The sequence below is a fragment of the Haliaeetus albicilla genome, chromosome 10 (genome assembly GCF_947461875.1).
Source record: "Haliaeetus albicilla chromosome 10, bHalAlb1.1, whole genome shotgun sequence".
Lineage (NCBI taxonomy): Eukaryota > Metazoa > Chordata > Aves > Accipitriformes > Accipitridae > Haliaeetus > Haliaeetus albicilla.
The window spans coordinates 28,636,203-28,661,581 of NC_091492.1; the positions used below are offsets into that span (position 1 = coordinate 28,636,203).

At 55.5% G+C, this 25,379-nt stretch overlaps 2 protein-coding genes across 3 annotated transcripts in view; both read right to left on the reverse strand.

The window, feature by feature from the left end:
* Positions 1-23,893, reverse strand: part of ASPHD2 (aspartate beta-hydroxylase domain containing 2) — a 67,536-nt gene extending 43,643 nt beyond the window's left edge. Inside the window, exon 1 of the mRNA XM_069794525.1 lies at positions 23,880-23,893. The gene's annotated coding sequence lies outside the window, so the exon portion shown is untranslated. The remainder of the gene's footprint in view (positions 1-23,879) is intronic.
* SEZ6L (seizure related 6 homolog like) overlaps positions 1-24,234 on the reverse strand; it is a 51,925-nt gene extending 27,691 nt beyond the window's left edge. For both annotated transcript variants that reach the window (XM_069794513.1, XM_069794512.1), the window contains exon 1: positions 23,943-24,234. In XM_069794513.1, coding sequence (XP_069650614.1) covers positions 23,943-24,009 — 67 coding nt within the window. In that variant the 5' untranslated portion in view covers positions 24,010-24,234. The remainder of the gene's footprint in view (positions 1-23,942) is intronic.
* Between the last annotated feature and the right edge of the window lie 1,145 nt (positions 24,235-25,379).

Below are 25,379 nucleotides of genomic sequence, written 5' to 3' on the forward strand. Positions count from 1 at the left end.
CGCAGCCCCACCTGGGGAGATGGGACCGTGTCTTGTGGCCAACGATGGCAGACACGCGTATGCTGCTCCAGAGGTGCCGTGGCTGGAGAGAGCCAGGCAAATCTGATTACTGCCAATATCTCAGCCAGAGGGGCTTAGAGGAATTAGGGAACTGCAAATGCTTGATAAAAGGATGCTGAAATAATCATAAAGCACTCATTTTGCTGCTGTGCTCCTGAAAGAGCTAAACCATGAGTAGCTGTATCGCCGGGTTCCCATTACTAATGCCGATGCTATCACTGCCTCGCTGCAAGCACACGTTCCCAGGCTGCCGGAGGATGGTGGCTTGATTGCTCAAGTTCAGTAGTTACCATCCTGAAGGTTTTAGCGATCTGATTATGGCAGAAACCCTGAGAAGCTTATACAGATGCTATTAATGGCAGCATTCAGCCCTGTGCTCTGCCTGTGTGACGGGCTTAGGTGGATTGACGGTGTGCTGGGACTGGCTAATCCTGCTCGGAGCTGCTTCTGCTGCAGATGTCTGGCCCAAGCCCTCCCTGAGGGCTGGGACTGATCCTGCACCCCCCCCAGCCTCTGCACATCCCCAGCTCTGTGCCAGCTCTGAGGATACCCTGCTCTAGAAGGTGCCCTGCTCTTGGGAACAAGCCCCCTTTAAGGGTCTGTGGGAGCAGCTGGACCCACTCTGCAATAAAGCCAGGCCCAGGTGGATAGGCTTGGCTTATGCACAGGGCTTCCCAGGGCAGGGTTGCAGGCTCAGCCTGCTCTGCAGGGAGCTGTAAGGATTTCCTCGAAGGCAGGGGATGTGGCTGAGATCTGCCGTCCCCCCCTGGGATGGACTGCTGGGGGGATGTGCCAGCTGCCCGGGAGCAGGAACGCATTGCAGGGCCCATGGCAGGGATGACTGTGAAGACCACAAGCCCTTGGGCATCTGTGAGGTCAGGTGAGGGGGTGGCTGACCATGGCGGGAGAGGAGGCTCTTTGTGGGGCAGGTGCTTGGGAACGGCACTGGCACTGCCCTGGTATGGAGAACCCATGCTCCGGGATGCTTTGTGCTGATAGAGCTACTCCTCTAAACCAGCTGGGGACAGGCAAGAAGCTTTTCTTTAAAAAGATGCTGCCTTGATTTATTTGCAGAGTATAGCTCAATTTTTTATTGTGTTCCCTGCCTTGAATGAGGTCCTCTGAAGGGTGAGATGGATGGCACGGCGGGGACTGAGGCAGCAAGGAGAAGGGACTGAGCAGAGCAATGAACCCCAACAGATGGTTCATCTCAGCCTTGTCGTAGACTACATTGGCAGGTGAAACGGGGCAATCAATAGCCATAATGAGCATAACTGCCTCCGCGTGCTGGCCGGCACCGCGGGTGCGATGTGAAGGATATGCTGTGGAGCACAGGCTGCTCCGCTCCTGGGCTCAGGCGAGTGAAATGCAAAGGCCAGGCAGCTCGGGCAGGTCTTACGGAGCCACGTCCTCCGTCGGCACGGAGCCGGGCCGCCCCTGGGATGCCCTGGCTGGTGCTCGCCTCCCCCCTGCCCCAGCACTCCCCACGTTGCAGCCACCCGCCAAAGCTGGTGCCGCTGCTGTGCCCATTCTGCCATTAACAAAGGAGCCCGGCAGCCTCTGCTGCAGCCCGGGCTGTTGGGATGCTGCAGCCACTTTGATTAGGCCAAATCTGTCTTCCCAAAGATAGAGGCTTCTTTCCTTATCTCCTTGATGCCTGCGGTGCATGCAGGCAGACAGGTAATCTAAAGCTCCTGACAGCGTGCGAGCAGACGAAGGTGCAGGCTGAACCCCCAGAATTACCAACTACCGCCAGGTCGATGAAGGAGGGTCGGCAGGCGCTGCCATTTACCGCAGTGGGAGAAACTGGATCACGCTGGCACAGGGCTGCCGCGCCTGCCGCAGCGTGAGTGCCCATGGGCAGCAATGCCTGGTCAGGAGAGCTTGCTGTCTGCCTGCAGGCAAAGGCAGGGGTGTGTGGGGCTGAGTCTGGCAGCAGAGGCGCCGCTGCCCTCGCCGCTGCCCTCGCCGCTGCCCTCGCCGCTGCCCTCGCCGCCAGGCACACAGAGCTCCTGCCCTGGCTCTCCTGCTGCCCTCCAACCTGGCCCTCTGCTCAGGAAGGTGCACGTTGCTAATTAAATCCAAAACTTCCTTCTGTGAGTTCGTACAGGGCTGATCCCTGTAAAAATAAAAGATAAAAGAGGCGTGTTGAGGCTGTCTCTGATGCAACCCCGTGTCAGTAGAGGGCTGCATGGGTGGGAAGGGGCAGTGGGGGCCATGGGCATGTCGTGCTCTCCTGGGATCTCTGTCCCATGCTGATCTCCAGCATGCACCGTACAGATTTCATTGTTGGGGAGAAAAATACAGAAGGTTTGAGTGTGAACCAAGGATCCAAAAAAAAGCAGGTTGGGTCCGTCAAAACACTCCAGCGTGATGGACTGGAAATGCTTTGGTTTGATTTCAGATTTTTAAAGATTTTTGCCTTAAATCTTGAAGAGCAGAAAAACCTGAATCAAAACAGCCTTTGATTTTTCAAAATGTCAAAACAGACCTATACAGACTTGATGGCTGCTTGCCTCCAAACAGGAGATTCAAAACCTGCTCTTTCCTGCTGTTACAATTTCAGCAAATTAAGTTTTTTCCAAAAGAAAAAAAGTTTTCTGCAAGAGCATCCTGACAGTCAACCTATAAGCAAATAAAATAGTAGCAATCTGATCATTGGTGAGTCATCCACGTGGGAGCGCAGATAAATGCAGCCGGAGCATTATCTGCCTGTTGCATCAGGCGTTTCTGAGCTGCTCTCCTGCGTAAAGGTGATTTTGTGCCACCTGCAGCTGGTGAGGCAGGAGCAGGAAGGCTTGTGGATGGCTTTCATCCAAATGTTTGCATCACAGTTGGAGAAAATAGAAAGTAATTCTCCAATGGTTCGTTGCCCAGCATGGTACACGGGATGCAGGAGGGGTGCTGGTCCCTGGGTCCTTCTGCCTTGTGGGCATGACAGCCCAGCGGTGGGGGAAGCACCAAGACTCCAGTGCTCAGCCCCCATTGCCAGGAAGACATGGACATCACACCTGCAGGGCAGTAAGAGTGCCCTTCAGTGATCCCCAATGCTTGTGCAAAGCAGGTGGCTCTTAAAAATAAGCACTGGGGTGCTCTGGGGTGTGGGGTTTTCCACAGCTGGCTGCAGCGGACGGAGCCAGCCAGCCTGTCTTCACCATAGCTGTCCCAAAGAGCAATTAATAGGCAGATAATTCAGAAGAAGAGAGATGCCCAGGCTTTGTTCAGGAGAAGCCTGCGGCAGAGGTCAAGGAGCTTCAGGACCTATCTGCCTCCCATTCCTGTGGGTGTCTGGATGTCCCTCCTGTGCAGTCCCCAAGTGCCACACCTTCTGCAGCACGGGTTGTAACTAGTACCTTTCCTTGTTGATTTGGTCCTGCCCTGGAGCTCAGGGCCATGCTGGGCTCAAGCTGGGGACCCAGCTAGGCACTGGGGCTCCCAGGGCAGGATGGGGTCAGGGCATTTTTCCTTCCATTTTCATGAATTTCCTAATGCCACAGAGACTCCTGTGGCCCTGGGAAGTTTCTGAACTGCTTTAAAATGCTGTTAAATTGGCCATGTGCAAGGGTTTATTTATGCTCATAGGACTGTGGTCTGCATATTTCATTTTAAAATTTACATCTGTGTCACTAGCAATGCTCAAATAAGGTTGCCATGGAAACCCCTCATTACCGGGTGAGGATGCTGGCAGCAGTGCCCAGCCCGAGGAGCTGTGGCCAGGAGGGACCAGGCTCTCCCTACCACTGCCCACCCAGCTGCAACTCCTGCGCCCAGGGGCAAACCTGCCTTTGTCGGTAAAGGCAAACAAGAGGAAAAGCATTTCACTGGCGCCTGCTGCCTGTGGTCAGAGCGGGCCTTGGCAAGATGCTCGGGGGAACCCGCTGCGTTGGCAGGGAATGCTGGGCTGGGACATGGTCCTGGGTGGCAGCAGATGCCCATGCCCACGCTTGGTCCTAGCTCTGGGCTGAGACAGGTGGAAAAGCCTCATGGACTGGCCATGGGTGAGGTCATGGTTTCTGGTCACGGGTGGGAGCAGTGGGTTTGGGCTCTGCAGCAGGGACTGCTTGCAGGCGGCAGTAATATTCTGACAATGAAATGCTCTTTTAAACACTCGCTTCAGTGGCGAAGCCATACCACTTGTGTCTGATTTGCTTTGGTCAGGAGCAAGGAGCCAGGAATACAGGAATTAAACTTGCAACCTTCTCCCCCTCCATGCTCTGGAGAAGCTCGTAACTGCTCTAACGATTCGCAGTGGCCTGACAGATGCCTGGAAATTACACAGTTCTCCAAGCTACGAGGAAAATGGATTTTCCTACCCAGTGCTGTTTCACAGAGCTGGAATCAATGAGACTTTGACTCTCAGGCATTTGTTTCAGCCATGCCAGCTCCGTGTGGGTACTTGCTGCACCCACGGCTTTGGGGGGACCTGCCGATGCTTCCCCTTGCTCTGGGAGCCACTGCCTGTGAGTCCCTGCGTCCCCATGATGCCCCAGCCCTGCTGTGCCCTGAGCACCAGCGTCTCGGCACCCCTCACCCCCCAGCATCACCCCAGGCATGGAGCAGCCCTGGCAGACCCCCCGGTCCCCAGGGACAAACCCAGCCTGTGCTGGGAAATGACCAGCTTCTTCCCAAAGGGATGCAAACACCCACGAGCTTGGTTGCTGCTCTGCTGCAAGAGGAGCAGCAGCAGCTAACGAGGAAGAGGAATTAAAGAGGCTCATCCAATTACAGAGGAATCATAGAACGGTTTGGGTTGGAAGGGACCTTAAAGATCATCTAGTTCCAACCCCCCTGCCATGGGCAGGGACACCTTCCACTAGACCAGGTTGCTCAAAGCCCCATCCAACCTGGCCTTGAACACTTCCAGGGATGGGGCATCCACAACTTCTCTGGGCAACCTGTTCCAGTGAAGAACTTCTTCCTTACAGCTAATCTAAATCTACCCTCTTTCAGTTTAAAGCCATTACCCCTTGTCCTGTCACTACATGCCCTTGTAAAAAGTCCCTCTCCAGCTTTCCTGTAGGCCTCCTTTAAGTACTGGAAGGCTGCTGTAAGGTCTGCCTGGAGCCTTCTCTTCTCCAGGCTGAACAACCCCAACTCTCTCAGCCTGTCTTCATGGGAGAGGTGCTCCAGCCCTCTGATCATCTTCGTGTCCCTCCTCAGGATCAGCTCACGCAGGCTGTGATGGGTTGACCCTGGCTGGATGCCAGGTGCCCACCAAAGCCATTCTATCACTCCCCCATCCTCAGCTGGACAGGGGAGAGAAAAATATACCAAAAAGCTTGCGGGTCGAGATAAGGACAGGAGAGATTATTCACTAATTGCCGTCACAGGCAAAACAGACTCCATTTGGGAAAATTAACTCAATTTATTACAAATCAACCAGAGTAAGGTAATGAGAAATAAAACGAAATCTCAGAACACCTTCCTTCCACCCCTCCCTTCTTCCCGGTCACAACTTCACTCCCGGATTTCTCCACCAAGCCCCCCAGCGGCACAAGGGGGACAGGGATGGGGTTTACGGTCATCACACGTTATTTTCTGCCGCTTCACCTCCTCAGGGTGAGAGCTCATCACACTCTTCCCCTGCTCTAGTGTGGGGTCCCACCCACGGGAGACAGTTCTCCACGAACTTCTCCAACGTGGGCCATTCCCATGGGCTGCAGTTCTTCACGAACTGCTCCAGCATGGGTCCTTTCCACGGTGTGCAGTCCTTCAGGAGCACACTGCTCCAGCGTGGGTCCCCCACGGGGTCACAAGTCCAGCCAGAAAACCTGCTCCGTGGGCTCCTCTCTCCACAGATCCGCAGGTCCTGCCAGGAGCCTGCTCCAGCGCAGGGTTCCCACGGGGTCACAGCCTCCTTCGGGAACCCACCTGCTCCGGCGTGGGGTCCTCCCCGGGCTGCAGGTGGACATCTGCTCCACCGTGGACCTCCATGGGCTGCAGGGGGACAGCCTGCCTCACCAGGGTCTTCACCACGGGCTGCAGGGGAATCTCTGCTCCAGCGCCTGGAGCATCTCCTCCCCCTCCTTCTGCACTGACCTTGGTGTCCACAGGCTTGTTTATCTTACATGTTCTCACTCCTCTCTCCGGCTGCCATTTTCATCTGTCCCAACTTTTTTTCCTTCTTAAAAATGTTATCACAGAGGCATTACCACTATCGCTGATTGGCTCGGCCTTGGCCGGCGGCGGGTCCGTCTTAGAGCCGGCTGGTATTGGCTCTCTCGAACACAGGGGAAGCTTCCAGCAGCTTCTTACAGAAGCCACCCCTGTAACCCCCCCCGCTACCAAAACCTTGCCACATAAAACCAATACACAGGTCCACGTCTTTCCTGTGCTGGGGACCCCAGAGATGGACACAGTACTGCAGGTGGGGTCTCACCAGAGCGGAGCAGAGGGACAGAATCCCCTCCCTCGACCTGCTGGTCATGCTGCTTTTGATGCAGCCCAGGATACGGTTGGGTTTCTGGGCTGCAAATGCACATTGCCGGCTCATGGTAAGCTTCTTGTCAACCACCAAACCAGTTAAGAGATTTACATCATGGAAGCAATAGGACCTGCCGCGTGCTGACTTGTACAGGCTCGGAACCACAGCTGCTGCCTCCCCAGCTGCTGGGTGTGATTAATTATCCTGATATTTCTGCAGAGATACACGGGCTGGTGGGGACCACGGAGCAGGGGAGCAAAGCCATTAGAGACAGCGGTACTTTGATGCAGATGTTAATTTGAGTTCATTGCATTTTTTTATAATAACAAATGTAAGAAAGACATGGTCTCTGCCTTGTTACAGGCAGACAGGCCTCTCTGAAATGAATTAACAGGGTGGTTTCAAGGAGTAAGTCATTTTTTTGAAAGCTGAGCCTCACTAGGTGCAAATAGAAAGTTTCCCATAGAGTTTTCTAGTCTTCCTGGTAAATCCCTGGTGCCAAACTTCTGACCTTGGCCAGATGCACCCCCAGGCTGGTCCCAGCCGGTGCCAAACACGGACACCCCAGGGTGGGGAGACCTGCTGTGCCCCTGCTCCCTCCCGTTCTCTGCTGCCATGTCCCACCGGGTGTCCCTGCTCTGGAGGGAGTTTGTCATGAGGATGAAGGAGCAAAGGCAAATCGATCCTGTGGCTCTCCTGGGCTATGTGGCCGGGATGCTCATTCCTCAGGGCCCACCTGGGGAGAGGAAATTGAGTATTTTGGCAGCTTTTCAGGATACAAATTGAACTGGGGGAAGAGAAGTTCCTTCTTTCTCAACCAATCATCCAGCCTAGTCATCTATATCAGGGTATAAAATTAAATGGCTTCCTAAAGAGTGAGTAAATTTAGATACAAAAAGCCCATTCTAGTCAGCTATCTGAGACTAAAATAATTAATCTCCCATCACTGTTAAGATGCAGCGGAGCAGATCTTGAGAAGCGAGTGCTATGATTAACTCTTTGGGAGCAGGTCGGCCCCGTGAAACGCAGCTCATGCCCCGTGCTGTGCCCAGGGTCTCCTGCCAGCTCCTGCCCCAGCCGGGCTGTGCTCGGCTTTGCCCCTGCCAAGTCACGCCAGCACCTCTCGATGCTTGCGCTGCATGAACCAATGTGTTGGCAGGGCTGCTATGCCCTGTCACTGCCTCTTGGGTGATGGAGGGGACTCAGGAGCCCTTGCAGGGCTGCAGGAGCCCCAGCAGGGATGGAGTAGCCCCAGCAGGGTTGCAGCCTGGGTTTCAGCAGCTCTGCTATAAGGCGGAACGTTGCTCACAGGGTGCGAGCCAGGAGCACTGACTGCAGTGCCGTGGCGATCCCTGCTGCCTGGGACCCCCTGGGCTGCCACCAGGCTGGGGAGGTCAGTACGCCATGGTCAGAAGGGCTTTGCCCCTGAGAGCTCCTCTCCCCGATCCACCGATGTCCCCAAGCACCGGGAGCAGCCCTTGCTGTGCCAACCAGGGGCTCTACGGGAGCGCGGTGGGCTCTGAATTGCGACCCTCGGTCCTGAGCACCTGCGCTGCTGAGCTGCAAGCCAGCGGGGCACAGCGCTCGTGTCCCTGCCGTCCCTACCTTGGCCAAGACACACGCCGGGCCGGGGGGGTCAGCCAAGCAGAGCAGAACAGCACAAGCAATCAGCCACTGGGTTTAGCTAAAAATCCCTGCATCTGGGGACGGCTGGGAAACAATTACAAGATACAGAGCCGTAAAACATCTGGAGAGACTAAGTTTAGTCTAATTATAATAGATGACTATTTCTCTGCCTGGCTATAAATCATTCATGGTCTCACTTCCAAGCAGTCACATCCGTGGGACTATCTGACTATTCAAAACCTCCTTCTGTTGTTCTACCTGTCTGGAGTGTGTTCACAGCTTGGTTTGATTTGATTTCCGCTCCAGAATGGGAAATACAAAATGACAATACAATGCTAGAGATCCAGGTGACCAGAACAGCCCCATGCTTATGCCGCAGCATGGCTGCCCTGCGCTCCTCAGGCTGGGGGAGCCGGAGGATTTGGTTTCTGCCCGAGCTAACGGCACAGCTTCTGCCTCGACTGCAAGGCATGGGGTAGAACTGAGCTGCCTTTTGCCAAAGCTGTTTGGCAATGCTTTGAATTTCTTTTGCAAGATGTAACAGGAATCACAGTGTTGCTCTAGTCCAAGCTCCTGAGAGAGCAGATACAGGCAGCCTCCTTGGAGTCAGATCGCTGCCTCCCCCATAGCAGCAGGGGAGGACGCAGCTGGCACTGCTGGGGTCCCATGGGTTTTTCCACGGGTACTCCAAAAGCATCCACTGAGGGATCTCTGTGCGGGATTTGAAGCCCATCAGGTCCTGGCCATCTTCCCGGGGTGCAGAGGTACCTCAGAACAATGAGGGCAGCGCAGGAGAAGCCTGGCATGGTGGTACACACCATTTTCTGCTCTCCCCGCTGAATGAACTGGGCTTTTCCCACTGTGGGGATGCAGTACCCAGTGATCACACCATGCATTGGGGAGAGGTGGGCAGAGCCGGCAGAGCTGAAGATGCTCAAGGTGAGGGAAGGGGGACAGGGCTGGGGTTGCCTTGTAGCCCAGGATGTGCCTTTGTCCCCTGCACCCCTCAGCCCCCCTGCATGGCCCGTTTCTCCCTCCCCAGGGACAAAACGGGATTTCAGCTCTGCCTGCTCCGTCAGTTTGTTGGGCCAGGCATCGGGGTTGATATGTCCCACTGAAGGTTGCAGCCTGCATCTCTCCAAAGGAGCTGCCCTGAAGGAAGAAACTTTTTTCCAAGCAATGCTTTTCTTTGCATTTTCTTTCTTCATGGAGGCCACGCAGAAACCTGCCCGCCTGCTGCCTGCTACTGCCTGCAACTACCTAGTGCCCTTGAAAAGACCCTGTTGTACTCCTCTGAAATTATGTAGCTCTGGCGTCTAATGATTCCTGACAGATTGCGAACAGTCCCGCTGCTAGCAATCAGGAAGGCAGGAAAAGTGTTGGGTTACTGATGTTTGTGGTTATTGCAGTTATTGGACTCCATCGATTATGGGGACGGTCTGTGCCACGGAGGCTGTTAGTAACTAGGGCAAAGCCCGGCACTCCCCGTTCCCACGCTGGCTGCCGGCCCGGCACACCCCGGCGAAGCGGAGCAATCACAGCTCGAAACCGCACATGGCCGAGGGACAGGACACGTTCTGCTCCCAAACGCCGTTTAACAGCCCAGAACACCGCCAGGCAGACGTGATACAGTTTGTCAGCCAGTCACCTCCTCCATTACTTACTATTTTCCTTCTAAAGAAAGCAATAAACTGCACTTCAGCTGCCGGATCCTCATTATGTTAAAACAATTCCAGGGTTTGGCAGCACGGCAGCTCCCCATGTCAGCCGGTACAGGCTGCTGCTCAGCTCCGTACAGGAGGCACAGTGCCCGGCACGTCACTGCGCATCCAGCCTCGCCATGCTGTGGGATGCACTGGCTTACTTTTTCAGAAATGAACCTGTTTTCAGACAAGATTTGGCTGAAGGAATATGAAATTCAATTTTTTAATTTTTTTTTTTATTTTTCTCAATAAAAATGTAGTCTTTCTGCTGGGGGCAGAGCAGCAGCTTGGGGCTGGCACAGGCTTCGCCACCCTGCCCTGCCCCGGACCCTGGGACGGGTGCCCAGCCCACCCCGGGTCCATCATTGCAGGGCAGCTGGGCTGCTGCTGGTGCTCCTCTCAGTCCTCCCTTCGTTTCCAGCGGCACTGTTTTTTATATAATTAATTGTCAGCTCTATCAGTCATCAGTGAATTGTGTTTTAAAGATGGCCTGGCAGAACTAATTCCATTTCTGCACTATGCCGTGTTGGATGATGATAACCTATGTACAGCTTCTCCCACAGAGCCTAATGACAAGCCGCTGCACTTTATTTTAATTAATACAGATAGCAAATATATTTTCATTAGCTGTCAAGATGTCAGGAGAGAAGCACGGTCCTCTGGCATGGCAAGCAGCAGCGGCACCTTCACTCCCAGGTAGGATGCAGCCCCCAGCCCTGCCCAGTCCCCTGCCCGGCTCCAGCAACCTCTGCATCCCTCCTCAGCCTTACAGCACTGGCTGGGCTGGCACAGGGCAGAGAGTTTCCAACCAGCCTGGTATGGGTGGCACGACCCATAGGACCCTGAAGAAAGCTCACTTAGCTGTGCTGCTCTATGGGCGCAGTGCCTGCCGGGCGAGAGCTCTCTGTGGGGCCAGGCAGCACGCTTCGAGACAAAGCCTCTCTGGGGTCCCTCCTCCCTCCAGTGCGGGAGATCATGCAATTATAAGGCACGTTTGTAATTTCTGAAATTTAGAACAATTAAGCTGGCTCCCTGGTATTTCTGACGAAAGCAGCCCCTTGTTCCCCGAGGAAGTAACAGCCTTCCTTGACCTCTGCTCCATTATTCTGTTTGATTGATCTTAATTATATCAGAAAGGATAATGATAGTCTTTGTGGAGGTGCAAGTACACTGGGAACAAAGATGACAGGCTCTTTGTTGAGAGCACGAAGGCTGCACGGGCAGCGATGGCGGGCACGGCTGCTGCGCCCAGCTAACGAGCCTGACGAGCTGTGGGGCACCCGGTCCTCTGCTCCCAGGAAACCCCCGTATTCCCCCAAGATGGAGAAGCAGAAGGCTAAAAGCATATCACAAACAAGCAAAGAGGACTCGGTCCTCTGGCCGGACCGTGGCAAGCAGCAGAGACCACGTCTCTGCCTCTCCCGTCGTGCCTCGCAGCAGATGCTCGCTGTAGGCAACTCCCTGCCGCTCTCCTGCGCACACCAGGGCACCTTGCCCTGCGTGGAGATGCCTCACTCCCCCCTGCACCCACGCAGAGGCTCCAGCTGGCTCCCACCAGGCTCAGGGCACTCTCGCCTTTCCCTCCCCAACCCCAGTGAGGCATGCTGTGCCCACCCCATGTTGTGCCCCCCCCAGGGGCTTTGCTGCCCCTCCACCGTGTTTCACCATGGAAGCAGGTACAAGGGTGCTGAGGAGGGGCATGGAAACACACCTCCCTTTTAAGAGACTAGGCAATATCACCTTCCCCCACCCCCAAGAATTCCTTAAACAGAAAAATCAAACCCCACAAATATGTAAATGATTGCCTGTTTTGTTCATTAATCACAGCTGGATTGAGTTAAATGAGAAAGCCCTGACATGCTGGCCCTTGAAGTACGTTTCTACCACAAGCCCTCTCTCAGGGTGGGTGTGTTGGGAAGCGGAGCGCAGGGCTGGACCTGGCTGCACTGCGGGAGCATCGGGCTCTCCTCGGGGGCAGCTCTTCAGTTTGCAGCTTTTCTGCTTCCATCAAAGCAGCTTTGGCAGCGTGTGACACTGCAGCCGCCGTGCCGCTCTGGCTCGGGGAGGAGTGGCACTCAACAAGCCTCTCCAGAAGAGCTTTGATATTTGAATCAGCGTGCAGAGAGGGGGCTTTGTCAGATGTTCCTCGTATATTCTTGTAAGACACGCATGTCATTGCTGGCGCCTGTGCGTGTCTCCTGGCGATATTATTATTTTTGACACACTCTGCTGATTGGGAAATGCACTGAGAAAGTACCTGACTCTTCTTCCCAGCAGGTAACGTATCAGCAAATTATAAAAAACAGTGTGTCATCCGACTTGGATAAGTTTTTTTTCTACTGCTGCTATTGTTTATGTTCCTACAGGGTAATCGTAATCTTTAATGTACTTTTGATAGCAGTGTAGTACGATTAAAATAGGCACATCTGAGAAATAAATCTGTTTTTAAGGATTACCTTTTTGACATACAATATTAAAAGCTCAGGGAAGGACCAGCTGCTGCTGAAGGGAACCCGGGCCATCTCTGAGTGGGGATGGTCCCCCCAGGTCTTGCCCTGAGCTGGCAGGGAGGGAGGGCAGTGTCTGCAGGGCTGCCAAGGCTCAGACCTGACCGTCTGCCCCTTGCAAACAGCCCCATGGCTCAGCACCTCTGCGGGCATCGCTCCCCCTGAAATGATGGTCGCATCCTATGCCTGTCGCTGTGGGTGCTCGGCAGGAACCTGCAAGGTGCGGTGTAGGCTGGAGCAGCGGCTGGAGTCCGGAGGCCATGGGTTAGGGCTGTTTGCTCGTGAGAAGCACAACAGCCAGTTTCATGGGAGCAGGAAGAGCAGCAGCAAGTTCAACATAAACTTGCAACATGTATTTTCCATCAGAGAATGCTCTGGCCTGTAGCTGGGAACGGTGCTGGCGGTCTTGGGAAGGAATTTTTTGGAGCCGAATGCCTTCTTCAGGGCTGGCTCTAACTCTGGGCTCATAGTCCTGACTTTAAGCAGACTGCTGCCTTTGCTATTTGTCCAGGTTTCTTGTTTTGATCAAAGATGCAATGCTGTATAATTTAAGGCTTTGCTTGTGAGGCCAGTTTGATGCATGTGGAGCGGAAACATGGAAAAATACAGCCCTTGCCCATAGAAGCCCGCTCAGATAATCTGAGTCACTCGAGGAGACTTCATTTGCCATGACTCAATTCAATTTGTGCAGTTGGGTGACAATGTACCAATGAGCGATAATGAGTTGCAATCGCGCTGCGCTGCATCCTGCTGATGCAGCCAGGCAGTTCGCACCGCAGAGCATCTCCCCGTCGTGTTTCACCGTCAGCTGCTCCCCCGGCATTGCCCGACTGACCGGAGCTGCCTGCAGCTCAGCACCACCCTCTTCTCATTGGCACGCCTGTGTTTCTGCTGCGTTGGTTTTATCTCTTTGGTTTGCCAGCGCTGGCTCCTCATGGCACAGAAGGCCAACGCAGCAATGCTGGGGCTGCAAACGGGCAATCTTGCTGATTCCCGAGGCTGGCACGTTTTTCCCAGATCCAGGCGTAATGCTGAGGCATGTGCCGTGCCTGAGCCTGCAGGAAACATTGGACGTCTGCTGGGTGCAGAGTGAACTGTTGGTTCTGATGTTGGTGCCTGAGCCTGCAGGAAACACTGGACGTCTGCTGGGTTACCAGCAAGCAGAGTGAACTGTTGGTTCTGCCTTAGCTTGGCTCCCGCGAAAGCAGCCAGAGGCTCACGGCTGCAGAGGGCAACGGAGCGGCAGCGATTCCGTTGTCAGAGCAGGCGAGGTGCCCGCGCTGCCCGGCCCCTTCGCCATGCTGGTAATGCCCCAAACTGGTTCTGCCCTTGCTCTGCCGGTGTGCAGGCTGGTGGGCACACTGAGCCTCAAAACCTCTGCTCCATGCAAGTTTGGGGCATATGCAAGAGCAGCACAAGCCTGTAGAAGACATGCACAGATGCTGACATCTAGCAGAGCTGTTGAGGCTATGCCAGATGGGTCCTGGTGAGGAGACGTGGTGGCTTCTGTCTGGGACTGCAGCGATGCTGGAGAGCAAGCTGCTGGGTTACTGGTGGTGCGGCTTGCCTTTCACTGCAGACTCTAGATAAGCCCCAGCCAGAGAAATGGAAAATGCTTTTCGAATTTAGATGTTGTAAAAGACATTTTGCAGTGGAAAAACTAAAAAGATTTGCCTCTGGGGGAGCCAGCTGATTCTCTCCTGTGTCACTGTCAGGAGAGCGTTAGGCTGCAGCTGCAAGGGCTCTTGTTTTGCTGCACCCTTCCCTCCCTACCTTTCCTAATGAATTCCAAGAAAGCCTCAATGCCTTCCTAAATAGGAACACAGCCTGTGTCCTTCACAGTCATCTACACAATAAAGACAGCCATTTCACCGCTGGCAGGCACGGGCTCCTCTGTGTACTGGAAACAAAAGCTGAAAAGAAGCCTTTATATTTTTTGATTAGATAGCTTGAAAAGTTTGCTTTTAATTGAAATTGCCTCACTGATTTCATCTAAGTGTCAGCTCTACACCCCTTCTGGGAGAGCAGCCCCAGTTCCTCACCGAGGCGATGGCTGCACGGATCCTGCGCCGCCTCTCGCGGGAGGTGCGGTTCAGCGGGCCCAGGAGAAGCAGGAATTGCTGTGCCTTTTGGGTGCTGCGCTGACTTTGGAGACCAAAAGCTCTTTTCTCTCCTTACACAAGGAGCAGCGCCATTGCCCAGCGAACACCAGCAAGCTCGGCTCCCGCGAGGAGAGCAGTGCTGCTGCTGGTCTGGGACCAAGGCAGGGAGCGTGGACACCTGGAGCATCCCACCGAGCCTGAGGAAACCCCTGAGCCCTTCACCTATCAATGCACAAATGGCCCCAGACGATGCCAGTTATTGTCCCAAAGCCACAGCTATCCACCAACACCATCCGATCCCGGGGGCACAGAGGGACTCGTGCCCTCTGTGACATGCTGGCTCCAGTGCTGCTCGAAGCAGTGGGGGTGTGTGCAGAGAAACGAAATTTAATTATTTTTGTTTTAAGAATGAATGAGGAAGAGAGATTATTGGGGAAATTTCCTTTTGGGAAGTTCTGGCACAAAGACAAATTGAAATATTTCAACGCAGGCTGGGGACTGAGTCTTGGATAAAAATAAAGCGGGAGGCGGCAGCACCTTCCCAATGACATTAGCTCCATTCATCTCCCCGATGACGCTGCAGCCATTTCACTGGCAGTGTACAAAGGCATTAGAAGTTACATTTTCCTTCACTATTTCTCAAATATATTTATGCTGGAAGATGTTTGTGGAGGTACGTCGTGTGCCTCGGGCAGAGGATTAATTCCAAACTGTCACCTCACTTTTTGATGGGTTTGTAAATTCTGCTCTGTTGATTTGTACTCTCAGTAAATTGATAAAATCCTCTTTCCAAAACCTAATACACCATTTAGAGCTCACCAGGGTTTTAGACCTCATTGGCTCACATATTTATGTAAATATAGTGTCCAACAGCAATTTAAAAACTGCCGCGTGAATAATCTGGATGGATGATAAGGAGGGAAAGGAACCAAGTTGTCTGATGGGGGCTGTGTGCTCTGGAAAGCAGGTTTTCCACATCTCAGGGTGCCGGGTTTTGGGGCGGCTTTCTAGGTGAGTGGCTGTTTTGGGCAGCATTGCCCCAGGATCCATCCCCTCTGCACCAGAGCTGACTAACCCTGACAGTGTTGGGAATAGTCTGACGTCTCTAAAGATGCTCTCGGGGCCAGAGTGCAGCGATGCATCCCACCCCAGGCCAGCCTGGGTACCGGGCTGACAGAGCCGTGCACTCCCCTGCCCCACTAACAGCGAAGCAGCACTTGGATCACAGTTTTAATGCACCATCTACCTTTCTTAGTGTAAATCCTTCCCACGCAATGGGGGAAAGGATGGCTGATATGTCCAAGTGGACATCTGCTCTGTTGTATTTGCAGAGCTCCTCGCTGTGGGCAGGGATGCTGCTGGTGTGCTGGGAGCCCTGGAAGGCTGTTAGGGCTCATGTGAAAGTAGTCTTTCAATTTAGGGACTTGGTGTCTTTGCAGATGGAAGTTTAGGACTGTGAGGAATAGCCTGATTTTTTACAGAAATTGCATTTAAATCATCATCAGAAAACGCAAGCCCCATTCCCGTGTATCGTCATGCAGCCCCGTTGTCGGGGGAAGAGCTGCAGGGCTGTGGGAAGGCGGCGGAGGGGATATCAGAAGTGATGTCCTCTGGTATTGTCCCCCAGCCACCCATCTACCCGAGATGAAGGATCTCATCCACAAAATGTTGACACGCTCCATTAATCCACCCTAAAAAGTCAGATGGAGATTCTCTCTTGAATTTTAAATATTTTCAGCTGTTATGACTAGCTCTGAACTCACCCCGAATTGACCAGTTTCCAGAACATTCCCTCACTCCCCCCGCATGTTATTCCTGTTTCCGTTAGTGCCTGCGTGCTCAGACTAATTAATATCTTCATCAGTTTGTTGCTTTGCTCACAGAACTACACCAAGCCCACCAGCGACTGCCACAAGACCTCGTGGGAGACCCCTCCAGCCGGCTCAGCCATCCCCTCGCCTTCCCCACCCGGAGGGGACCGGCAGCAGAACTGCTCCCACCGGCACCTGCCTGCTGGCTCCTGCCTGCCCCTGCCTGCTCAGCCCAAGCTCTCCATGGCAGTGCCAGGTCCCCGCAACAGTTCCTTTCTTGATGGGCTGATACACGTCACCAGAACTCCCCCGGCAGCCCTGGGGACCATGTTTGCTGTCTCTTCTTTGGGGTCACCCCTGCAGAGCCGCCTCTCCTGAGCACGACTCCTGGCACCTCAGGTCCTTGCTTTGGTGCATAATGCACAAGTCTACAAGACAGTGAGACGGACAGAGGCGTGAAAATCCTTTTTGCTGAGCACATTACACTTCTCCGGGATCAGCCCCACAGATATTCCTTCTGTCACACTTGAATTTTTGGATGCCTTTGCATTTGGCACCAAATTTCCCTCCCAGACTAAAGCTTTGCATTTGGAATCACACCTTCAGAGCTCGGTTTAGTGGCCAGGCTGCTCATACATTCCCTCCCCACTGCCAGGAGCTTGGCTTTCGGTTGCATAAAGTTTCCTTGTACCTTCTGGCTGCAGCCATCTGTCCTGGGGTGCTAATGCCCTTTTTCTTTCTGCACCCCTTAACCCTGCCAGAGGGGATGCAGAGCCAAGGTCCTGGCCCTGCCCTTGGGGGAGTCAGTTGGGCTCTCCAGGGGTTGAACACCTTCTACTGCAGGCGATGGGATCCTGGGGTTGGGAAAAGGGAGAAAGGGCTGGACAAATCTGTGCTTGTCCCTGCACAACACAGACCTGGCGAACCCAGGGGGAGCTTCCGTGCTACGCATCAGGAAAGCTCCAGGTTCAGCCAGCACTCAGGTCCCTTTTGGTCAGCTGCTTTTCTGGCCTCTCCCCAGGGAAAGAAAAAGGAGGAAAAAAAGAAAAAAAGAAAACGGCTAAGTCGGGGCTGTGCTCTCTGCTCGTACAGTGAGCATGTCAGCCTCAGCTGCGCCACAGCCATGAATTTTGGCAAACAAAAGAAGGAACAGAGGGGAAAGCAGCTTCTCAGCACCCCAGGAACACAGTCCCACCCCGAGCAAGGGGAGGTCTCCCAGTCGGGGACAGCATTACCTCTGTGTGCCCACAGCCCTGAGCCCCCCAGCCACCATGGGGACAGACCACGGCAGCAGAGGGTCCCCCATGCCACGGGGCTGTCACCCCCCCTCTCCACCCTTGCATCTGGCCAGCTGCGGATGATAGCCACCCCAGGAGGACCATGCGGCCGAATTCAGGCTCCCCCTCCTCGCTCCCCTGCGGGCTCTGGATGCAGACAAGGACTGGGCCACTCAGCTGGATCTCTGCTTTTACAAATCAGTGCAACTCCAGCAGCTTTAACGGCGTGATGCTAACTCACAGCAACATGCTTCAAAAGGTTTGTTATTCCACATCCATGTCATCTAAGACAGAGATTGGGCCAGAAATAGTGTCTTCTTGAAAGCGCAGGAGGAGGGGTCCCTGTCTGCACCAGCTGCAGCCCCCAACTTCTAAAGTTCCCAGCATGTCCTTGCTGATGACCCACACCCCTGGTTTTTGGGCATCCTGGGGCTGCCAGGGTGCACCAAGCTGTGTCAGGACACGGGCACTGGCCATGACTGCTTAAGCATCTCCCCAACCACAGGGACCACAGCTACAGATTCACGTCGAATATCAGCAATGCTTGCACTTGCTTATTAAGCCTATGCCATAGGCTCTGCTAGAAATCCATAATGCTTCACTCTCCATTATGAAAAATGAGTCTCCCCTCCTCCAGCTGTTTCCTGGCTTTGCCTCTTCCACCCCAAGCTCCGGTCGGCTCCTCCAGCTGCCCAGCTTCATGGATCTCCTCTGATTTCTGAAATCCTTCCCGTTGAAGTCTGAGCCATAACAGAGCTGAGTGATAAGGGGGTCGCTGCAAGTATCAGGAGTTCATTTATTCCCCTTCTTCATTTTCCCAGTGGTGTAGCTGCTGTAGCAATTGCTCCAGGGGACAGCTGTGGGCGAGCAACCCCTTCCTGCCCCAGCAGCTCCGCTTTCCTCAGGAGAGCTGCTGAAATGCGTGGGCTCGGGGCTGGGCTGCAGAACCTCCCTGAGCATGTGTCCGTCTGTCCTGGGCTCTCCTCTCCTGCCAGGACAAGGCTGCAGCAGGCAGATCTTCACCGGAGCAGAATACAGATGGAGTGGACCAGCCCCCCAGGGCGGTGCAAGAACATCCTTAACAAGTTGTCTGTTAACAAGCTGTGAAACGAGACAGACAGACAGGCAGCTGGCGGCCTGTCCTCTGAAATGAAGGACACCTTCCCTTAGCCCCTCAGCAGAAAAGGGCTGCTTTCTGCGAAGCATTTCTCCTTCACATCATCCTGGCTCATGCAGACTGAGTTACCCAGACATAAGAGTTGCACCTGGGGCTGCAGCGAGAGAGGCTGAGGTACCTGTATCATGCGGGTCTCCTCCCTGCATCTGATCTGGGCACCGTTCACATGCGCATCAGCACAAAAAACAGTCTGCTTAAGCAGGTCCTTTTGGGAAGGGCTCTGGAAAGCCATGGAAGACAGTTATGAGCAGCAGCTGAACCACAGCAACCTGAGTCAGAGTGACGCCAAATCCTCCCTCGCCCCCCCCGCCCCGCAGCCTCCCCAGAGCCTTCCTGACACTCGGTGCTTTGCTCTCCATCTCGACAGGGCAGCAGCGTGCAGCACAGAGCTGTGCCCAGGTCAGAGATGTCCCAGGTTTCACCTGGGATCACAGAGCTCCAGCTCCATGCGGTCCAGTGTTTTTACCTTAGGACACGTTAAAGATCGTTCTGTCTCTCTTTGAATCACATCTTTTGCCAAACACCTCTTCCCTTCGAGTCGGCAGAGGTAACAATAAGCCCCCTGCATGGCCGGTGCCGCTGGCGGGGGCAGGGGGGCTCCCGGTCCTTCTGCACCCCTTTGACAGCGGTCCCATGGCATGTTCTTGTGGCTGGTTTGCTAAACCAGCATGTGCATGACCTCCCTCTGAAAGCAGCAATGGAAAAGCAGCTTCACTGGGCTCTGCCTGTGCCCTCCCGGAGGGACATCGGTCCTGGCCCAGCATGGCCAACACAAGGACTCTGAAGTGCTTTTGTTTGTAGCCCTGCCTGCTCTGCCACCCCTAAACCCCCCTGTCCGGGAGGACACACACTCCTCCCGACCGCTGCCCCGAGGCCACGGCTGGAGGGATGGCAGGTCCCCATCCCCACTGCTGTGGGTGCTGGCACCGGTTGCACCCTGGGGTTCCTGCTCCTGAGCCGTGGTCTGCTGGAAACATCGGCTTTGGCCCCGCACTGGAAACATCGGCTTTGACCCCACACGCCGCTCTGCTAACGAAGGGGAACGGTCGGGTATCGCCAAAGACCCTGGAGCTTGCCCCACACGACGTGCTGGATACCGGTGTGGTTCATCCTGGTACGTGCTCTGCTGAAGCCCTGAAGGGGGGCAGGGGGCCAGGGTGATCCCCCCGCAAACCCACTGGGTCCCTCGGACCGAAGCAGGGACACATTCCTGCCTTACAGAGCACCCTCTGCCTGGCAAGTCAAGTGGTTAAAGACACAGCACTATCTCACCACTGAATTCAGCAACTTCATACCCCTGACAAGAGTGTAAATCCATCCTGATGGACTGGAAAATTGGAAAGCCGGTGCTCACGCTGTATTTTCTATAGACATCTATTTGAACTCCCGAAAGATACATTTATTGGCAGGCTCCAGTTCCAGCCATGTAACTGCACGTTATGCTAATTAAAATATAGCCTGTGGTTTGTAACAGGATTTCCTTGGAGCATATTTTACTGTTCAGTAACCACTTTCAAATATTTGAAAAATAAAATCGCATCAAGTAAATAACTTTTGGATTGCTCACAGAAGGTTAGGGTTTTTTTTTTTTTTTCAAAGCCCACTGGAACTGGCTGTACTCATTGCAATGACAGAGGATGTAAAATACACTGATTTCTGAGGCTGCTTGTAGTCTAGATCAAAAGCTGCGTGTTATTTAATCATACAGAGCCCATTTCATTTAAAAAAAATTCTGTTTGTACAGAATGGGATAACGAAGTGGCAAAGCGCTCGCTCTGACCCTGAATACCCACAGGAACAACCCTGCCCTCGGGCAGGACGTGCCATTCTCACACCAGCCAGTTTTAACACCCTCGTTACCCATCTAGTGATGCCCGGCCACATGTCTGTGCACACCACCTCATCTGTGACTTATTATCTATTAATTTCTGAACCCAGCAGAATCTGACTTAGAGTTACAAGGGATGGATCACACACTGGTATGTTCTGCGCTTCCCTTTTTACATGGTTTGCGTTTATAAGACCTCTGTGTGGCATTCTGTATGCCAAGTGGGCACATTTAGCTTAACTGGTCTACAGCCTGCCTCTTCAGCCCTCAAATATGTGTATCAAGTTCCTCGCTGAAAGAGAAGTTAAAAATGTATAGAAGGAAACATTTATGACACTGTAACATCCACAAAACCTACACTTTAAATAGCATCTTTATATATTTGTAATGGCAAAAATACAGGAGAAGTAGAGGACTAAGAAATACTAATTTCATTTGCTACTGATCTAGACTTCCCCCGTTCTTTCTGCTAAGGAGGAGAGGAGGAAGAGGAGACATTTATTATGGCCTCTGATACCTCCCCATCAGACAAATTCCATTCCCCGTTCGTTATCTGCAGCCACCCAGCCCGCTGGCAGCCTGACTCTGTGCTATTATCTCATTGCTGGAGGTGATACCACTCGGGGTGCTGTCGACTGCAACGAGAGCACACCGCTCACTTGTTGCAGCCCTCGACGAGTTCACGCTCCATTTTCCTCGCTGCTGGACACACCTGACTTTCTGGAAAAATTCTCCCGTGGTGCTGTGCTCACCACAAAGCCAAGTGAATCTCTGTGGCTTGCTGTTCCGCTGTGACAACTAGCCTAGAGGTGCTCTGACGCCTTGAAGAAAAGAAAGGGGAGCACAGATGATGGGGCTACAGAGGAGCCCAATGCTCAGCACCCCCCGGATTGCATTTCTGCTCCAGGAAGGATTTGCTGGTCTCATCACAACCTCTAGTGGACACTGGTCCGCATGGCCACCGCCACACCAAAGGTGATATATTTAGAAACCCAGGGTCTCCCAGGAGGTCCAGCCGTACCCAACCATCCCCAACGCCGGGGCTTTGCCAAGCTTTGGTGCCAGCCTGAGCCCACCTGAGCAGCGCAGGCAGCGCAGGCAGAGCTGCCGCCCTTCCCTACCTGCAGCCACCAGACTGGACGTGGCCTGCCCTGCATGCCTCATGTTTGCCCACTGCATTCACACGATGCTAAAGAAATATCTATGCCGATGACCGCACTCCTCGCCCGCTGCTGCCCGGAGCCTCCTGGCACAAGTCCTTGCGAAGGGACGTGCCTCTGCTGCCTGTTCTGCTGCTGTGCTCTGTGCTGGGGGGGGGAGCGGATGCCCAGAGGAGAGGCTTTCACACCTCCTCTCTGTTGATCTAAATGGCTCCGGAAGTGCAAAGCACCAAAAAGCCACCAGCTGAGCAACTGATGGGTGCAAGTCATGTGAAATTAGCTGTTTCTTGAAAGAACGAACCGAAAGAGCAGGCAGATGGAGCACAACAAACCATCTCTCGGCAGGGTCTGATCCTGCTCCCCCTCACAGTTTGAGAACAGCAGGGCTTGCTAATCTGGGCCCTGGCTGTGACCTCCTGCAAACAAAGTGACAAGCCTCCCCCCTGGCATGGGGAGAGCTGCCATGCCACCGCCGGCTCCAGGGCTGCATGTGCAGGAGTTTGGGATTTTACAGCAATAATTCACCGAACCTTGTAAAGGGTCAACTATTTATCAGCTCCCTCTCTGCCAAGGAAAGAGGAGTTCAGTACGCTGTGTTCTCCTACCCTGAGATTTATGACAGATCGTGCCTACCATAAGGGCTAAATCCTGTTCCTGAGGAGCTGGGCTGCCTGCCGGTGCTCCCAACGGGTGCTTGGGACCGGGGCAGCCCTCCTGCTTCCAGGGCACAAGGCAGCGGCAGAGCTATAAGCCCCGTACCGGGCCCTGCACTCACTCAGTTTGTTTGCCGAGTCCCCCCAGCCCCCCCACAGTGGCACAGGGACTATCGCTGTACGCACACAACCCCTGCAGCAGCTCGCCAGCAGCCTGGACGAGAGTGTTTGTGTAACACACTGGAGAAATGTGTCTTTCTGTTTGTTCTGATGCTGAAACAGGATGCCAGCAACTGTGGATAGGGACTTCAGATCTGATTCCTTCATATGTACGTGCATGTACAGAACACAAACCGTGCCGGTGAGAGAGAAAATGCCATAATCTACGCCCATTTTTGTTTTGCTACCCAGAAAGAAGGATGGATTCTGTAATATAAACCCTGGATGGAGAGCTGGGTTTAAGACCAAAAAGTGAAAGTCTTTTAATGCAATCTGAACATGAGAACAGAAACCGAAGCCGGGCGGGCAGCATTGCACAGCACTCCTGACACCAGGAGCTGTTAATCTTTGCTAAAAACACACCATCGGCCCTTGAGGTCAGCCTCCCAGGCCCTGCACGAACACTGCAGCGCAGGCAGACGCTGGCCTCTCCCGTCCTCTCTCTGACCAATCCGCACTGGTAACCGCAGCCAGCAGCACACCAAAACCCGGCTGCCTCTTCCCCGCAGCCTTCCAGTTACGAGAGACCAGGAGCAGGCACCGGTTTAGGGATCTTTAAGCGACCACGCTAGTTTGCAATGACTTTGTCAAGTCACCCGCAAACGGGTCCCGAAGCCAAATCTTAGGTCTGTCATCACGGTGGTGGGAAAGGGAGAGGGAGCGGATTTGCGTGGAAACGTGAAACATGTGGAATGAACGTGCAGCCCCTGGGTTAAACGCTCCCCACCCCACGGCCAGCCCCTGCGTGCCCGAGCCGGCGGGACGGGAACACCGGCAGGGACGCGGCACCGGCACCGGGGGGCTGGGGACACGGCGGGGCCGGGGACAACGGGGGGCTGGGGACACCGGGCTGCTCTCCCTGCGGGAGGGAGGCAGAGGGTCCGGCACGGCTCCCCGGGAGGACACGGCCGCCCTTAGTCTGTGCTTCCCGTTCGAAGGCGGCTGCCCCGAGCGGCCCCGGCAGGACCGGGCGGCGGCGGCGGGAGCTGTCCGCCCCGCGGTGCTGAGCCGCCTCTGTCCTGCCGGGCCCCGCTCCCGCTCCCGCTGCCGGTGCCGGCGCAGTGCTCTCCCAGACGCCAGAAGTTTCAGCCCTGCCCGGGGAGCAGCAGAAGCTGGGGGGCGGGGGGGGGTTCCCGGTCGGGGGTGGCACGGCCGGTTCCAGCAGCCCCTCCCGGGCCGGCTGCCCCCTGCCCGGTCACGGCCGCATTCCCCCTCACCCCCCTCGGCCCCGGCCGGTGCCTCCTCCCCGGCAGCGCTCGCACCCCCCCGTCCCCGTCGTCCCCCCCTCCCCCGGCCGGGAGGCGCAGGGCCCCAGCAGCCGTGCCCGAGGACGCCCGCTCCGCTCCGCTCCGCGCCGCAGCCCCGGCCCGCTCCGCCCCGCTCCGCCCCGCTTACCTGGGCGCGGGGCCGCGGGGCTGCCCAGCAGCAGGGCGAGCAGGCAGAGCCCGCGGGGCCCCGGCATGGTGCGGCGGCGGCGGCGGGCGCGGCGGAGCCTCCGCGCTGCTGCGAGCCGAGCCGAGCCGAGCCGAGCCGAGCCGAGCGGAGCCGCTCCGAGCGGAGCGGGGCCGGGCCGGGGGCGGGGGCGGGGGCTGGGGCTGCCGCCGGAGCCGGAGCCGGCGCGGGGGAGCGGGCGCGGCGGAGGGCGGAGGAGAGGAGCGGCGCGGCTCGGCGCGGAGCGAGCGGCGGGGGAGGGCGCCGCGGCCGCCCCGGCCCCCGCGCAGCGCCGTGCGCTCCGGCCCCGCCCGCGGCTCCCCCGGCCCCCACCCCCCGGCTCGCCCCAGCCCCACCGACCCGCTGCTCTTCCCCGGGGCCCCTCAGTCTCCCCGGTCCCCCGCTTCCCCACGGCTTCCTCCCTTCCCCCTGCTCCTCCCGGCTCCCCCCGGCTCCGTTGCCCCCGGCGATGCCCCCCAGCCTGGGCCCCCACCCGGCCTGTGCCCAGTCTCTTGTATCATCTCACCGCCCCTTACCCCCAAGCCCCCCCTAGCACCCCAAGCCCCTCTCAGCATCCCAAACTCCCCTCAGCAGCCCAAGCCCCCCTCAGCACCTGAAACCCCTGTCAGCATCCCTGGCCCTTCTCGGCACCCCGAGCCCCTCTCGCCTCCCTGCCTGAGCCCAGCCTTACCCCCCTTCCCTCCCCTCGGGCTCCCCAAAAGCAGGCTGTGAACAGGACAGTGGTGCTATGGCGGGGCTCATACAGGCCCCGTGCCCCCCTTGGGATCATGGATGCACCAGGGTCTGGTCCCACTGCTGGAGCCAGCAAAGCCAGGCTGGCGGGGACCTGCACGCCATGGCCCAACCAGCTGCGCTGGGGCGATGGGCTCTGGGCATGTGAGAGCTCACGGTTTGTGGAAGATGCACAGGGCCCCCGTAACGTGGGGCTGGCACCTTGGCCATGGGGGAACACTGGAGTTTCCTCAGCCCTGCAGCAAAAGAAGCAACGCACAGACAGTCCCTGCTCAGTGCCCCAGCCCCGGAGCTCCACAACCTTCCTGCCAACGGGTCTGATGGCCCCCAGGAACTCTTTGCCTGGTCTGGTCCTGCCCATCCCCCTGCCTGGGCCACCGGCAGCTGCAGTAAACTGAGAGAGCTTCCAGCAGGTCCCTCCTGAGCCCGTCAGAGCACACAGAGTAATTACACTGGCTTTGATAAGAACAGGAACAGAGGACTTTGTTCTCTTGAAATCCCAGATCCTACCCTGAAATGTTTACTGTAAATCACCTCCTGGTGCGAGCTGCCTGGTCCTCCCGGTCACTCTGCCTGTTAAGTCAAATAGCCAGAACAATGCCATGAAGCACGACACGAGTGTCAGACACCACAAGATCGAGGCCAGTC